The 16,327-nt window shown below is 39.2% G+C and overlaps 1 protein-coding gene across 1 annotated transcript in view; it reads right to left on the minus strand.

Moving 5' to 3' along the window:
- The window catches only part of Cep112 (centrosomal protein 112), a 442,735-nt gene that overhangs the window by 279,689 nt on the left and 146,719 nt on the right, over positions 1-16,327 (minus strand). Inside the window, exon 18 of the mRNA XM_085829453.1 lies at positions 7,550-7,685. Within this exon, the coding sequence (XP_085685579.1) occupies positions 7,550-7,685 (136 nt within the window). The remainder of the gene's footprint in view (positions 1-7,549; positions 7,686-16,327) is intronic.

The raw sequence follows: 16,327 nt of genomic DNA on the forward strand, positions 1-16,327 counted from the left end.
TGCTATGTCCAATTTTCTGAGGAACTGCCAGACTGATTTCCAGAGTGGTTGTACAACCATGCAATCCCACCAACAATGGAGGAGTGTACCTCTTTTTCCACATCCTTGCCAGCATCTGCTGTCACCTGAATTTTTTATCTTAGCCATTCTGACTGGTGTGAGGTAGAATCTCAAGGTTGTTTTGATTTGCATTTCCCTGATGATTAAGGATGTTGAACATTTTTTCAGGTGCTTCTCAGCTATTTGGCATTCCTCAGTTGAGAATTCTTGTTTATCTCTGTGTCCCATTATTAAATGGGGTTATTTGATTTTCTGGAGTCCAGTTTCTTGAGTTCTTTGTATATATTGGATATTAGTCCCCTATCAGATTTAGGGTTGGTAAAAATCCTTTCCCAATCTGTTGGTGGCCTTTTTGTCTTATTGATAGTGTCTTTTGCCTTACAGAAACTTTGCAATTTTATGAGGTCCCATTTGTCAATTCTTGATCTTACAGCACAAGCCATTGCTGTTCTGTTCAGGAATTTTCCCCCTGTGCCCATATCTTCAAGGCTTTTCCCCTCTTTCTCCTCTATAACTTTCAGTGTCTCTAGTTTTATGTGGAGTTCCTTGATCCACCTAGACTTGAGATTTGTACAAGGAGATAAGAATGGATCAATTCGCAATCTTCTACATGATAACCGCAGTTGTGCCAGCACCATTTGTTGGATGCTGTCTTTTTTCCACTGGATGGTTTTAGCTCCTTTGTCAAAGATAAAGTAACCATAGGTTTGTGGGTTCATTTCTGGGTCTTCAATTCTATCCCATTGATCTACCTGTTTGTTGCTGTACCACTACCATGTAGTTTTTATCACAATTGCTCTGTAGTACAGCTTTAGGTCAGGCATGGTGATTCCACCAGAGGTTCTTTTATTTTTAATAGTTTTTGCTATTCTAGATTTTTATTATTCCAGATGAATTTGCAAATTGTCCTTTCTAACTCTCTGAAGAATTGAGTTGGAATTTTGATGGGGATTGCATTGAATCTGTAGATTGCTTTTACTAGGATAGCCATTTTTACTATATTGATCCTGCCAATCCATGAGCATGGGAGATCTTTCCATCTTCTGAGATCTTCGATTTCTTTCTTCAGAGACTTAAGTTCTTATCATAGAGATCTTTCACTTCCTTAATTAGAGTCACACCAAGGTATTTTATATTATTTGTGACTATCACGAAGGGTGTTGTTTCCCTAATTTCTTTCTCAGCCTGTTTATCCTTTGTGTAGAGAAAGGCCATTGATTTGTTTGAGTTAATTTTATATCCAGCTACTTCACCGAAGCTGTTTATCAGGTTTAAGAGTCCTCTGGTTGAAATTTTGGGGTCACTTAAATATACTATCATATGATCTGCAAATGGTAATATCTTGACCTCTTCCTTTCCAATTTGTATCCCCTTGATCTCCTTTTTTCTCTAATTGCTCTGGCTAGGACATCAATTACTATATTGAGTAGGTAGGGAGAAAGTGGGCAGCCTTGTCTATACCCTGATTTTAGTGGGATTGCTTCAAGTTTCTCTCCATTTAGTTTGATGTTGGCTACTGGTTTGCTGTATATTGCTTTTACTATGTTTAGGTATGGGCCTTGAATTCCAGAACTTTCCAAGTCTTTTATCATGAAAGTGTGTTAGATTTGGTCAAACGCTTTCTTAGCATCTAACGAGATGATCATGTGGTTTTTGTCTTTGAGTTTGTTTATATACTGGATTATGTTGATGGATTTCCGTATATTAAACCATCCCTGCATCCCTGGAATGAAGCCTACTTGGTCAGGATGGATGATCTTTTTGATGTGTTCTTGGATTCGGTTTGTGAGAATTTTATTGAGTATTTTTGCATCGATATTCATAAGGGAAATTGGTCTGAAGTTCTCTTTCTTTATTGGTTGTTTGTGTGGTTTAGGTATCAGAGTAATTGTGACTTCATAGAATGAATTGAGTAGAGTACCTTCTGCTTCTATTTTGTGGAATAGTTTGAGGAGAATTGGAATTAGGTCTTCTTTGAAAGTCTGATAGAACTCTGCACTAAACCCATCTGGTCCTGGGCTTTTTTTGGTTTAATGACTGCTTCTATTTCTTTAGGGGAAATGAAACTGTTTAGATAATTAATCTGATCCTGATTTAACTTTGGTACCTGATATCTGTCTAGAAACTTCTCCATTTCATCCAGGTTTTCCAGTTTTGTTGAGTATAGCCTTTTGTAGAAGGAACTGATGGTGTTTTGGATTTCTTCAGGATCTGTTGTTATGTCTCCCTTTTCATTTCTGATTTTGTTAATTAGAATACTGTTCCTGTGCCCTCTAGTGAGTCTGGCTAAGGGTTTATCTATCTTGTTGATTTTCTCAAAGAACCAGCTCCTGGTTTGGTTGATTCTTCAAATAGTTCTTTTTGTTTCCACTTGATGATTTCAGCCCTAAGTTTGATTATTTCCTGCCATCTACTCCTCTTGGGTGAATTTGCTTCCTTCAGTTCAAGAGCTCCTAGGTATGCTGTCAGGCTGTTAGTGTATGCTCTTTCTAGTTTCATTTTGGAGGCACTCAGGGCTATGAGTTTTATTCTTAGGACTGCCTTCATTGTGCACCATAAGTTTGGGTATGTTGTGGTTTCATTTTCATTAAACTCTAAAAAGTCTTTAATTTCTTTCTTCATTTCTTCCTTGACCAAGGTATCATTGAGTAGAGTGTTGTTCAGTTTGCACGTGAATATTGGCTTTCTATTATTTATGCTGTTATTGAAGATCAGCCTTTGTCCGTGGTGATCTGATAGGATGCATGGAATAATTTCAATATTTTTGTATCTGTTAAGGCCTGTTTTGTGACCTATTATATGGTCAATTTTGGAGGAGGTACCATGAGGTACTGAGAAGAAGGTATATCCTTTTGTTCTAGATAAATTGTTCTGTAGATATCTGTTAAATCCATTTGTTTCATATCCTCTGTTAGTTTCCATGAATCTCTGTTTAGTTTCTGTTTCAAGGATTTGTGTATTGATGAGAGTGGTGTGTTGAAATATTCCACTATTATTGTGTGAGTTACAATGTGTGCTTTGAGCTTTACTAAAGTTTCTTTAATGAATGTGGCTGCCCTTGCATTTGCAGCATAGATATTCAGGATTGAGAGTTCATCTTGGTAGATTTTACCTTTGATGAGTATGAAGTGCCCCTCCTTGTCTTTTTGATAACTTTGGGTTGGAAGTCAATTTTATTTGATATTAGAATGGCTACTCCAGTTTGTTTCTTCAGACCATTTGCTTGGAAAATTGTTTTCCAACCTTTCATTATGAGGTAGTGTCTGTCTTTTTCTCTGAGGTGGGTTTCCTGTAAGCAGAAAAATGTTGAGTCCTGTTTGTGCAGCCAGTCTGTCAGTCTACGTCTTTTTATTGGGGTATTGAGTCCATTGATATTAAGAGATATTAAAGAAAAGTAATTGTTGCTTCATGTTATTTTTGTTGCTAAAGTTGGGAATCTGTTCTTGCGGCTGTCTTCTTCTGGGTTTGTTGAAGGATTACTTTCTTGCCTTTTTTAGGGTGTAGTTTCCATCCTTGTGTTGGTGTTTGCCCTTTATTATCCTTTGAAGGGTTGGATTATTGGAAAGATATTGTGTGAATTTGGTTTTGTCATGGAAAACTTTGGTTTCTCCATCTATGGTAATTGAGAGTTTTTCTGGGTATAGTAGCCTGGGCTGGCATTTGTGTTCTCTTAGGGTCTGTATAACATCTGTCCAGTATCTTCTTTTCATACTCTCAGGTGAGAAATCTGGTGTAATTCTAATAGGTCTGCCTTTATATGTTACTTGACCTTACTGCTTTTAATATTTTATCTTTATTTATTGCATTTGTTGTTCTGATTATTATGTGTCTGGAGGAATTTCTTTTCTGGTCCAGTCTATTTAGAGTTCTGTAGGCTTCTTGTATGTTCATGGGCATCTTTCTTTAGGTTATGGAAATTTTGTTCTATAATTTTGTTGAAAATATTTACTGGCCCATTAAGTTGGAAATCTTCCTAACCATCTATACCTATTATCCGTAGGTTTGGTCTTCTCATTGCTTACTGGATTTCCTTGATGTTTTGGGTTAGGATCTTTTTGCATTTTGCATTTTCTTTGATTGTTGTGTCCATGTTCTCTATGGAATCTTCTGCACCTGAGATTCTCTCTTCCATCTCTTCTAGTCTGTTGCTGATGCTCGCATCTATGGTTCCTGATTTCTTTCCTAGGGTTTCTATCCCCAGAGTTGTCTCCCTTTGGGTTTTCTTTATTGTTTCTACTTCCATTTTTAGATCTTGGATGGTTTTGTTCAATTCCATCACCTGTTTGGTTGTGTTTTTCTGTAATTCTTTAAGGGATTTTTGTGTTTCCTTTTTAAGGTGTTCTACCTGTTTAGCAGTGTTTTCCTGTAATTCCGTGAGGGATTTTTGTGCTTCCTCTTTAAGGTCTTCTACTTGTGTTCTCCTGCATTTCTTCAAGTGAGTTATTAATTTTCTTCTTAAAAACCTCTACCACCATCATGAGATATGATTTTAATTCCAAGTCTTGCTTTTCCAGGGTGTTGGGGCATCCAGGACTCACTGAGGTGGGAGTGCTGGGTTCTGATGATGGTGAGCGGTCTTGGTTTCTGTTAGTAAGATTCTTACGTTTGCCTTTCACCATCTGGTAATCTCTGGTGTTAGTTGTTATAGCTGTCCCTGGCTGGAGCTTGTTCCTCCTGCGATTGATTCTGTTAGCCTCTGTCAGCACTCCTGGGAGTCCAACTCTCTCCTGAGTCTCAGTGGTCAGAGTACTCTCTGCAGGCCACTTCTCTGACAGGGAAGGAGCACAGATGTCTAGAGCTCAGATCTGCTTCCTGGCTGAAAATGATGGCCTGAAACAGGGTCTGTCCTAGAAGCTATGTTGCTTCTGCAGTCCTCAGGCTCTCTTGTGCAGACTGGTCTCTGAGGGACCCAGGATACAAGATGGCTCTCTCACCTGCTCCAGCGGTTAGTGCCCTCCCTAGCGGCTACCTCTCCTCTCTCATATTCTTTTTTATAATAAGATTTTTAACATCCTTTAAATTCATTTCTACTTCGATGGATCTTTGCTTCACCTTTTATATGATGGCATCACTCTGTGTGAGAAGTTTGTGCTTCATCTCTAGATAAATGTCTTCATGGAGTGTTTTTAAAGAAGTAAGGTGTGTGTGTGTGCATGCATGCATGTATGTGTGCAGTTTTTCTGTTATGTAGTGAGTGAAAAACTCCTTGGTTATTGATTAAATAGAATTGAAAATTTTTTCTTCTCAAACTATGAAACACTACTATCGTTTTAATTCCTTTACTACTATCATAATGTATACAAAGTTATAGAATGTTTATTTTGTCTTTGAGGTTCAATTCATTTTCATTCATATATATATATATACACACACACACACATATATATATATATATGTGCACACACACACATATATATATATACATATATATATATATGCATACATATCTCCCCTATAAAGATCCTGTATTTTAATTTCTTCTGTATTCTAACATAGGTCGCTTTCAGACTTGTGCCTTTTCACTGTGAGGACTGAATGTAGATTCTGTTTGCTGGTTCTACAGATTCCGTTATCTGACCAATTCTGTCTTCTTAGTCACCCTTGATATTTGTGAGCTTGTTTGTAGTGTACCATCAGCTCTAAGTTCACTTAGAGACCCAAAGTTGACCATAATAGCTTTTATTAAAATGTTCTACTATTGGCCTAGGCACTGTTAAACACCTAATATTTAGCCTATAAGTCTTGGCAGTTTGTTTACATATTCTTGACTCAAGTTTTTTTTTGATAATTTTCTTATTCCTTTCATTTTAAGCCTATCAGTGAACTTCCCATCAGTTCTGTGAAATATCTGGACCATATATACATCCTAGGGCCCAATGGAGCAGGAACTGAAATCCACATCCTTATAGCAGGAATGGCAAGTCTCTGCTGGCTAGCACAATGTCCACAAAGAAACCCAGATTTAACCCAGGGAGCAAGTTGAAAACAGAAAAATGGGGTCCTCCAAACCACACTCCCAAATAGGCCTTAGTGGAAATCAGAAATGAGAAAGTCACGTCAAAATAAACAGTTTCAAACATAAAGCCTATAGGTTTTGTTCAGGGCCATCTCTAACCCTCATACGTGCTAGGAGTTCCTAAGGAAGACACCTGCAGCTGAAGTGGAACACAACTACAACTACAACATGCCGCTTTAGCAGTTGTGCAGCCCAATTTCTACCTCAACTTACCATGAGCCAGAATCATTCTGTAAGAGGAAACCTCAGTTGAGAAAATGCCTCAATAAGAATGGGTGTAAGCAAGTCTGTGAGGGCATTTTCTTAATTAGTAATGGATGGGTGACGGCCCAGCTCATGGTGGGTGAAACCACTCAAGCGCAGGTGGTGCTTGGTGCTATAAGAAAGGAGACTGAGCAAGCCATAAGAAGCCAGCCAGGTAAACAGCACTCCTCCATGACCTCTACTTCAGTCCCTGCCTCTAGGTTCCTGCCCTGTGTTAAGTTCCAGCCCTGACTGCTTTTGATGGTGAATTATGATATAGATGTGTAAGCAAAATCAATTCTTTCCTCCCAAGTTGCTTTTGGTCACACTGTTTCATTACAGCAATAGAAACCCTAATTAAGACAGAAAGTAATCTAAATATACTTACTACAAGGAGCTAATAATTAAAAAAGTGATCATTTTCAAATGATAAAATATATTTACAATTAAAATGTACTAATGACACATAGAATATAAAAACATACTATTAAATATAACAAATCAAATGAGAATATCAGATAAAAGCTTTTAGTACTTACATAATTTTTCTTTTAAAAATGTATTCTTTGCTGGGCAGTGGTGGCGCACGCCTTTAATCCCAGCACTTGGAAGGCAGAGGCAGGCAGATTTCTGAGTCTGAGACCAGCCTGGTCTACAAAGTGAGTTCCAGGACAGCCAAAGCTACACAGAGAAACCCTATCTTGAAAAACAAAAAACAAATAAACAAAGAATTAATCTTTGAACACTTCATCCATATATACAATTACATAGTTGTTAATACTGTTGCCATTACCACACTTTGAGATGGACTTTAGGACTCTTAAGTGACCATTCTGGCTTCAAAGGTGAATCACAGGTTCAGATCCCTTTTCATTCTTAATCCCTGAGCTAGCTGTACTGTTATTTTTGACACAGCTTTCTTATTGTTGAGATGGGGATCTCACTGTGTAGCGCTGACTGGCCTGGAACCTGCTCTGTAGATTGGCAGTCTTGGAACCCATAACTATGCCCAATCCTTATTTATTTAGTCACACAAGCTCATGGGAGCCCGTGTGCCAGGGTCTACAGCATAAGTGCAATTCTCGTGGAGACAGGCGCCAAGGGCGCGGTGGCAACACAACTCTGGCCCTCTGGGAAGCCAGTGTGTGCTTTTAACTGCTGAGCCATCTCTCCAGCACCAGCAAAGCTTTAAAAAGGTGAAATGCTTCTGGAGATGAGTGCCTGTCTTACCTGCTCTTTCATCTCACCATAGACCTTCTCAGAGTTCACTTCTACCTGCCGCTTGAACTCCTCCAGAGCAGCATCTGCCTGCTGGGCTTGCAACCTCTGAACTTCAGTCACTCTGCTGAGCTGCTCCTCCTTCTCCCTACAAAGTCCATAAAGCTTCAGAGTCAGACCACAAGGATGAAGAGGGGGTGAAGGGAGCAATGGGGAAGGGTTAATGGTGTAATTAGATTTTAATTTCAAAAAATTTTTAAATTATTTTTTAAAAATTAGAAAAAGAACTAGGTTTCAATAAAAATAATTAGCTCTCTCTTGAACAAAATTCAGATTGCATTTTCTGGAGCTTCTCTTTCAGAAGTTGACGACTGAGCAATCTACCTGGGAGAAAGAACAAAGCCACACAATACCTTTTGATGAAGGCAGAACTAACTACATTCTAAGACACCCCTAAAAACAAACCATGCAAACTATGGTTTTCCATCTCTGGTGAATATATAAAGCATGGCACATCTATACAGTGGAGCATTACTCAGACTTACAAATTAGGTATATTTCTGATCTCTACTGCAACATGGAGATTTTAAACACACCCACACACACACAAAGTATTTGGGTAAGTAAGTCAGTTATGAAAATAAATCATGTGGGATCCCATTTATGTAAAAGAATTGAGAACTGAAAAAATTATATTCAGAAAATAAATTTATTGTTGCTGGAGACAAGGTATGTGGATAAGAGATGGGTTACTTAATTGATATGTGGTTTCCTTTGAGTAATGAGTATGACATGGAATTGAATATTGGTAAAAGTTACCTCTTTAAGCAAGTAAGTGTAGTGTTGTGTGGGCTCTAGTGCAGTTTTAGAAATGAATGACATCATGCTGGAAGACATATAGTATCACCAGTTGCCCTAAAGATGGTCAAGGCAACACAGCAATACAGTGGGTTTCCCATCTGTTCACACATCATACTGAAACCATTGGACCAGAAAGGAACCACAAAGCAGTAGACCTCTCCTCATGTTGACATAAAAAAATAAAGCCATTAATTTATAAATGAGTTCAAGTTCTGAAGTTCTGACTAGGTGCATTAAGAAAAATATTTTTATGTATCAATTTTCATTTATCTTCACAGTAAGCCAGTGTGAGAGTTGTTATATCCTTTCTTTTCTAGAACAGGAAAATGGGGCTGAGACTCATTTCTAAGATGATCCTCCTTGTGGGAGCCAGTCAGGACTCCAGAGCTGGAAGTCAGTTCCAGAGCACCTGCTAGTGGCTGCCTCACCAAGCTGCTTTCCTAATTAACTAGGCTTCTCTTCCCTATTGGTAAGTTCACACACACACACACACACACACACACACACACTCACCACATACTGACTATCACTAACTATAGCAATGATGAATGCTGAGAGAATAATTTAATTCATGAGAATCACTAGGTGATTTTAATGAGAGAAGACCTTTCTTTTTTTTTTATTACATATTTTCCTCAATTACATTTCCAATGCTATCCCAAAAGTCCCCCATACCGCCCCCCACTTCCCTACCCTCCCATTCCCATTCTTTTGGCCCTGGCATTCCCCTATATTGGGGCATATAAAGTTTGCAAGTCCAATGGGCCTCTCTTTCCAGTGATGGCCGACTAGGCCATCTTTCGATACATATGCAGCTAGAGACAAGAGCTCCGGGGTACTGGTTAGTTCATCTTGTTGTTCCGACTATAGGGTTGCAGATCCCTTTAGCTCCTTGGGTACTTTCTCTAGCGAGAAGACCTTTCTAAACCATATTTGCCACTGTCTTTTTAAAGAAGAGCAAAAACAAAACCAAAAAAACCAACCAAACAAACAAACAAGCAACCTTGAACTTTCTGGAGTTACTCAGATGTGAGTTTTAAAACATCCCTCTAAGATATATCATGTATAGACTTTCCCATAGAAACACAGAGATTCTATATCATAATGTCAAGTTTTCTTACTAACTCCAAACTAAAACTCTCTTCTGAAGCCTCGGTGGCTAAAGGACTCCTAGAGGAAAGTGCCCTCCAGTGTCTTCACACTCACAGGATACACTCACCTCTCCATCCTGTATTTGGACATAGCATATGTGTACCTAAGGAACTCTTAATCTTCACTTTCATGTAAGGACAAATTATGTCTATTTATCTCTTCAAATCCTCCTCTGCACCTCTCTAGTTTTGATTACACCAATACTTATGATTACACCAATAGTAATCAATGCACTATATTGCACCTGTGGCAAACTAATGTCTTCCACTGGAATCTCTCCTCCTCTCTTTATAATGATAGCCATCATTTCTATGCCCTATGCAGTTTAAGACTGCTCCAAGGCATGAAGGCTTGTGATAGCAAGCATGGGAACAAAGTCATTCTAATCAGCTGAAGACCAGATGCTGCTCACAGTTACCACACTTTACAGCAACAGGATACAGACTTCTAGAACTGTGAAAACTTTCCGTTCAGGTATAATTTTATTTACTTTGTGTGTGTACGTGTGTATGTGCCTACACAAATGAGCACATGCACTAGTGCACTGAAGGTGCAGATGCACCTGCTTATGTTGGATATGCATGTGGGATATACTCAGACACTATCCATTTCTTGTTTGAGACAGTCTCTCACTGCTCTGAACCTCATCAAGCAGGTTGGGCTGTCATCAAGGTAGGAGTTCTAAATTGGAAGACCTCAACATTAGTAATATTTTTTCCACTTAACATAATCTTAGATAATGGTGATTAATAACATATCATGTAGAACACTGACCCTAAGACATCATTTTATATTAAACATCAAGTACTATGATAGCTATGGGAAATTTAATTCTGTCTGGTGTATCTACACTTTCTATAGTACTATGCCTAATAATCAGAAAGCCTTGAGTTGTATGCACAACTTTGTTGTATATACTGAATAAACTGAATGCTAAAATATTTGCATATTGAAACTGCATGTAGGAACACTGTAAAGTCATATAACTATGTCAGCCACCACAATGTAAACTTCAGAAGACCAATGGATGTTCTCTGACAAAACGATCCTGAGTGACAGCAAGAGGGTATTTGAGGGTTTTGTTGTTTGTTTGTTTGTTTGTTTGTTTGTTTGTTGGAAGCAGGCTCAAAGAGAAAAGCAGTTATTTTTGGTAACTGGTGACCCCATTGCAGTTTAGGTTAGACAGGGGAAGGGCTATTTATCCATTGCTCAGAGATTACAGTGACTAGTTTATGTAATTCTTTAAATTAAAAACATTTGAAAAATGTTTCAGATGAAAATTAATCAAAGCCTTATCTATGTTTGGTCAGTCTATACATGGAAAAAACAGTACTAGACAATATTTGAATATCAAATATTAAAGCCATATAGTTTAAAATTATTTACCATTTAATTATTCCAAAGAAAAATCTACTAACAATTTTATAAAAATATACAACCTAGGCTGGCACCAAAAACCCCAGCTAAGACCCCACTCTATGGCCTATGCCCACCAACTCCCCTTAGAGCACACCCAACAGCCATAAACTGCACTCCATACCCTGGGCTCCATTTTCCATCCCACAACTCTGCCTGCTTTCCTATAGGCCATGCCAGCACCAAAGACTCCAGGTAAAACTGTACCCCATGGAGTATGCCTGGCAACTCCCCTTAAAGCACACCCAACAACTGTAAACTGCACCCTATCACCTGAGCTCCACATTCTAAACTATAAGTTTGGAAGACCTCTGTTTCTCTGAAGCCATACGGGTTCTAGGGATGCCTGAGGCAACACTGGCACCCAAAACACAGAGGTGATTCAGGCCACAAACAACCCAGAAGAGACACACTACTAGACTTGAAGACTTGCTGGTCACCAGAACCTTGGGCCACTCAGGCCAGAAGACCAGAGAGGAAACAGAAACCAAGGGGGAAAATATCCAAAAAACACCCATCTAACAAAGATAAACTCAGATATCAGCACTTAAATCTAGAACAACACCAAAACCCCGAAGACTAGAGGCCAGCATAAGAACACAATCAACAACAGCCAGGGAAACTTGATGCCACCAGAACCCAGCTCTTCTACTACAAGCCTTGAATGTTCCAACATGGCTGAAGCACAAGAAAATGACAGTAAGTCTAATCATATGAAGAGGATGGAGGCCTTTAAAGAGGAAATGAATAAACCCCATAAAAAATATAAGAAAATGCAATTAAACAGGTAAAACTGAATAAAACTGTTCAAGACCTGAATATGGAAAGAGAATCAATGAAGAAAACAAAAAAGTGAGTGAATCCTGAAGATGGAAAACCTAGGTAAGTGAACAGGAACTAGACGCACACATCACCAATAGAATACAAGAGATGGGAGAGAGCATAAGATACATATAATGATATGATAAAAAGAAATTGATACATCAGTCCACAAAAATGTTAAATCTAAAAACTTCCTGACACAAAACATCCAAGAAATCTGGACCAGTATACAAAGACCAAACCTAAGAATGATAGGAATAGGGAAAGGACACAAAAGCCAGCTCAAAGGCCCAGAGAATATTTTCAACAAAATCGTAGAAAATTGTCCTCACCTAAAGAAAGAGATGGCTATAAAGATAGAAGCAGCATACAGAATAACACACAGATGGACCAGAAAAGAAACACTAAACGTACAGAGCAAAGAAGGAATACTGAAAACTGCAAGGGAAAAGGCGAATCAGATACAGAGGTGGACTATTAGACTCAAGCCCAAAGACCCTGGACTGACAGCCTGCAGACTCTCTATCCTCCAAACTCTACATACCTAAGGACATTTGATTTTTTATAAAGATGCCAAAATTATTCAGTAGAAAAAATAAAGCATCTTCCACAAATGGTCCTGGCCTGACTGGATGTCTGTGTGTAGAACAATGTAAATAGATCTACATCTGTGACACTGCACAAACCTTAAGTCCAAGTGGATCAAAGACATGAAACTGCAACAAGATACACTAAGCATGATAGAAGAGAAAGTAGGAAATAGCCTGAACACATTACCATACAGAAGAATAACTTCCTGAACAGAACACCAACAGCTCAGGCACTAAAATCAACACTTAATAAATGGGACCTCATGAAACTGAAAAGCTTCTGTAAGGCAAAGGACACCAAAGTCTACAGAATGGGAAAGATCTTCACCAATCTTGTATGTGAGAGAGGGCTAGCATCCAAAATATATAAGGAACTCAAGAAACTAGAGAACAACAAACCAAATGACCCAATTTTAAAAAGGGGTACATATCTAAACAGAATTTTTGACAGAGGAATCTCTATTGGCTGAGAAGTACTTAATGAAATGTCTGCCATCCTTAACCAGCAGATAAATACAAGTCAAAATGACTCTGAGATTCCACCTTACACCTGTCAGATTGGCTAAAATGAAAAAATTCACGTGACATCTCATGCTGTCAAGGATGTGGAACAAGGAGAATACTTCTTCATTGTTAGTAGGAGTGCAAATGTTTACAGCCTCTTCGGAAATCAATTTGGCACTTTCCCAGAAAACTGGAAATAGGTTTACCTCAAGACCAAGCTATACCACTCCTGAGCATATACCCAAGGCATGATTCACTGTACCACATGGACACTAGCTCAACTATGTTTATAGCAGCTTTATATAACAGCCAGAAACTGGAAACAACCTAGATAACCCTCAACTGAAGAATGGATAAAGAAAAATGTGGTAATTTAAACAATGGAGTATTACTTAGCTATTAAACACAATGCCATCATGAAATGTGCGGGCAAATGGCTGGAATTAAAAAAGATCAGCTTGAGTGAGGTAACCCAGGCCTAGAAAGACAAACATGGTATGTATTCACTCATAAGTGGATGTAAGCTGTAAGTAAAGGATAACCACCCTACAATATACAGACCCAAAAAAGCTAAGTAACAAGGAGGATATGAGGTCATATGAATCTCACTAAGTAAGGGAACTAGAATAGCCATCATGGGTGGAGAAGGGGACTGGATGGGAAAGCAGATGGGGAAAGGAGCAGGTGAGGGGAGGATGAAGGGAGAGAATATGGGGCAAGATCAACTGGAATCAGGAGTCATGGGGCAGAAGCATCTCTGGGATGAGCTAGAACACTTCCGGCAATGGAAACTCCCAAGAATCTATGAGGGCACCCATGCTAAGCCTCCTAGTAATGAGAGTTATGAAGCCTGAACTGGCCATCTTCTGCAACCAGGAAAGACTTCCAATGGAGGGATAGGGACACCAATCCAGACACAAAATCTTCAACATACAATTTGTCCTGCCTACAAGGTATATAGGGGTAAAGATGGGGCAGAAATTGAGGAAATAGCCAACCAATGACTAGTCCAATGACTGTTTGAGACCCATGCCATGAGAGGGAACCCACCCCTGACACTGTTAATGACATTCTGCTATACCTGCAGACAGGAGCCTGGCATAACAATCATCAGAGAGGCTTCACTCAGCAACTGATGGAAACAAATACAGAGATTCACAACTGAACATTAGGCAGAGCTTGGGAGATCCTGCAGAAGACTAGGAGGATGGAGTGTAGGAGCCAGAGGAGTCAAGGACACCACAAGAAAACCTAGAGACTGAACCACCAACCAAGAACCATGAATGAGACTGGCCTAGGTCCTCTGCATGTATGTAACAGTGTGCAGCATGATCTCCATGTGGGAATTCTAACAGTGGGAGCAGGCGCTTCTCTAACTCTGTTGCCTATTTTGGGACCCTTCCCCAGACTGGGCTGCCTCATCTAGCCTCAGTAGGAAAAGAAGGTCCTAGTCTTTCTCCAGCTGGATATCAACTGTTTGATACCCCAGGGAGGCCTTCCCTTTTCTAAAGAGAAGAGGAGGAGTTGGACTGAAGGAAAAGGTGGAAGAAGGACTGAGAGAAGAGGACAGAGGGGGAACAATGGTTGGGATGTAAAGTAAATTAACTAATCAACAAAAAATACAACCTAAAGCTGAAATGCACATATGGAAAATTATGAGGTATTTAAACATTTTAAATTTAATAAGAGAAATCTCTTTTTCACATTTTGTCATTGTTGCCTACCAAGGTCAGTTCCATTTGCAACTTGGTTCAGCATATAAAATCATGAACTTCAGCCACCATCAATATATTCTATAGACAACTTAAATGTTCAAATAAACTCTCTGTATTAAACCATGTTCTCAATTCACAATTTCTATCTGGATTGACAACTAGAATTTTTTAAAAATATGAAATAGAGAGGACAAGGGGCTGGAGAGCCAGCTCAATGGTGGATAGTACTTTTGTAGAGGACCTGGATTCAATTCCCTGAACAATGTCAGGTGGCTCCTAACTGCCCGAACTCCGGCTCCCAATGGATCCAACACATCTGGCCTCTGTGGGTACTTGCATTCATGTTCATATACCCCGTCCCCCAACACACAGACACATACAATTAAAAATTTGAAGTGAGTTTTAAAAGGCGGTAAGTATATCGAGCTGCCAGACATCGGACTCGTGCCCAGGCCTCCCGGACTGCTCTCGGCACACGGACAGTGTGAGCTGTCCCAGGGCTGTCTCAGGCACACCAGTGTGGCGGCTCAGTATGGCACAAATACTCACTTCCACTCACTTAAAGTTTCTGTGTCTTAGTGCAGATTGCCTTTATCTTAATTCAAACAAAAGGGATCTTTTTAACGAGCCCCATTAAACTGATGGAAGTTACTGAAACAGAAGTAAAACTTTAAGCCTTCACAGTCAAAAGTCCGTTCCGTGAGGTTGTAAGAATGCTGAGTCTTTCAACCATGACCCCAAATAGTCCAGGATACAAGAGGCAAAAAAGAAAAAAAAAGTGTCTTTCAAGATTTTTTTTTTCCCGTGGGCTTGTGCAGCTGAGGATTAATGCATCACTCAAATGCCTTAAAGCTGGGTTTCCATGAAGATAAAAAGGTGCAAAGAAAATGTGCTTTTTAGCTGTGATTTATTTATGAAATTTTCCTCATCTAAGTACATAAAGGACAAAGAAAAAAGAAGCTGCGTTCTTACCCAGACACAGCTCAGCTCAGATTAAAGGATGCTCTGACGTGAATGATTATTTCAGAAAGGGCAATAAAATGGGGGTCCTAATGGACTACCATTTGGTACGTCTTGAGTTTTACAAGCTAACGTTTACATGTGCAGGCCAACCCTAATTTGACAATCTTTTGGCACATTTCTGCAGCAGCACTTTTGATAATGACGGCCGTGGTCCAACACATGGTTATAAGGCTTCACAGTACAGCACACTTCATTTGCTGCCAGCTTGGCATCCCCACTGGAAACTCCAAGAAAAAACAAAACAAAACAAAAAAACTTCAAACAAGCCTAAAAGCAGCTTGAATTCTCTACTCCTTTCCATTTGGGCTTGAAGCAAAAGCTTTTCAAGAGGCAATATCACCTACCTTCTTGGCTGCCAATCAGAACTGAAATTAATTAATGAGACAATCAAAAAATGTCATACCATTCACTTAACATGATTTAAAAATTACTACCTTACCCTCTTCTTCATGAGACTTCAATCCACACTGGATCTGCTAAATTCTTTAAAACATGCTGAATGCTACAGATATAGTGCACTTGATATCTTCAGGTGTCAAAGGAATGCCTAATGAAATGAACATCACTATTGGTTTTACTATTGACAAGATACCAATACTGTCCCATTTGACTTGTAGCATTAACACAATCCATGCGTTCAAGGTCAGAGGGCAAGCAACATAAGCTTCCAGAAAATGTCCCCTGCAAGGGATTTGTTCCTGAAGCTC

Source organism: Mus caroli, unplaced genomic scaffold (assembly GCF_978045245.1).
Source record: "Mus caroli unplaced genomic scaffold, Mus_caroli_1 scaffold_13, whole genome shotgun sequence".
In the NCBI taxonomy this organism is placed as follows: Eukaryota; Metazoa; Chordata; class Mammalia; order Rodentia; family Muridae; genus Mus; species Mus caroli.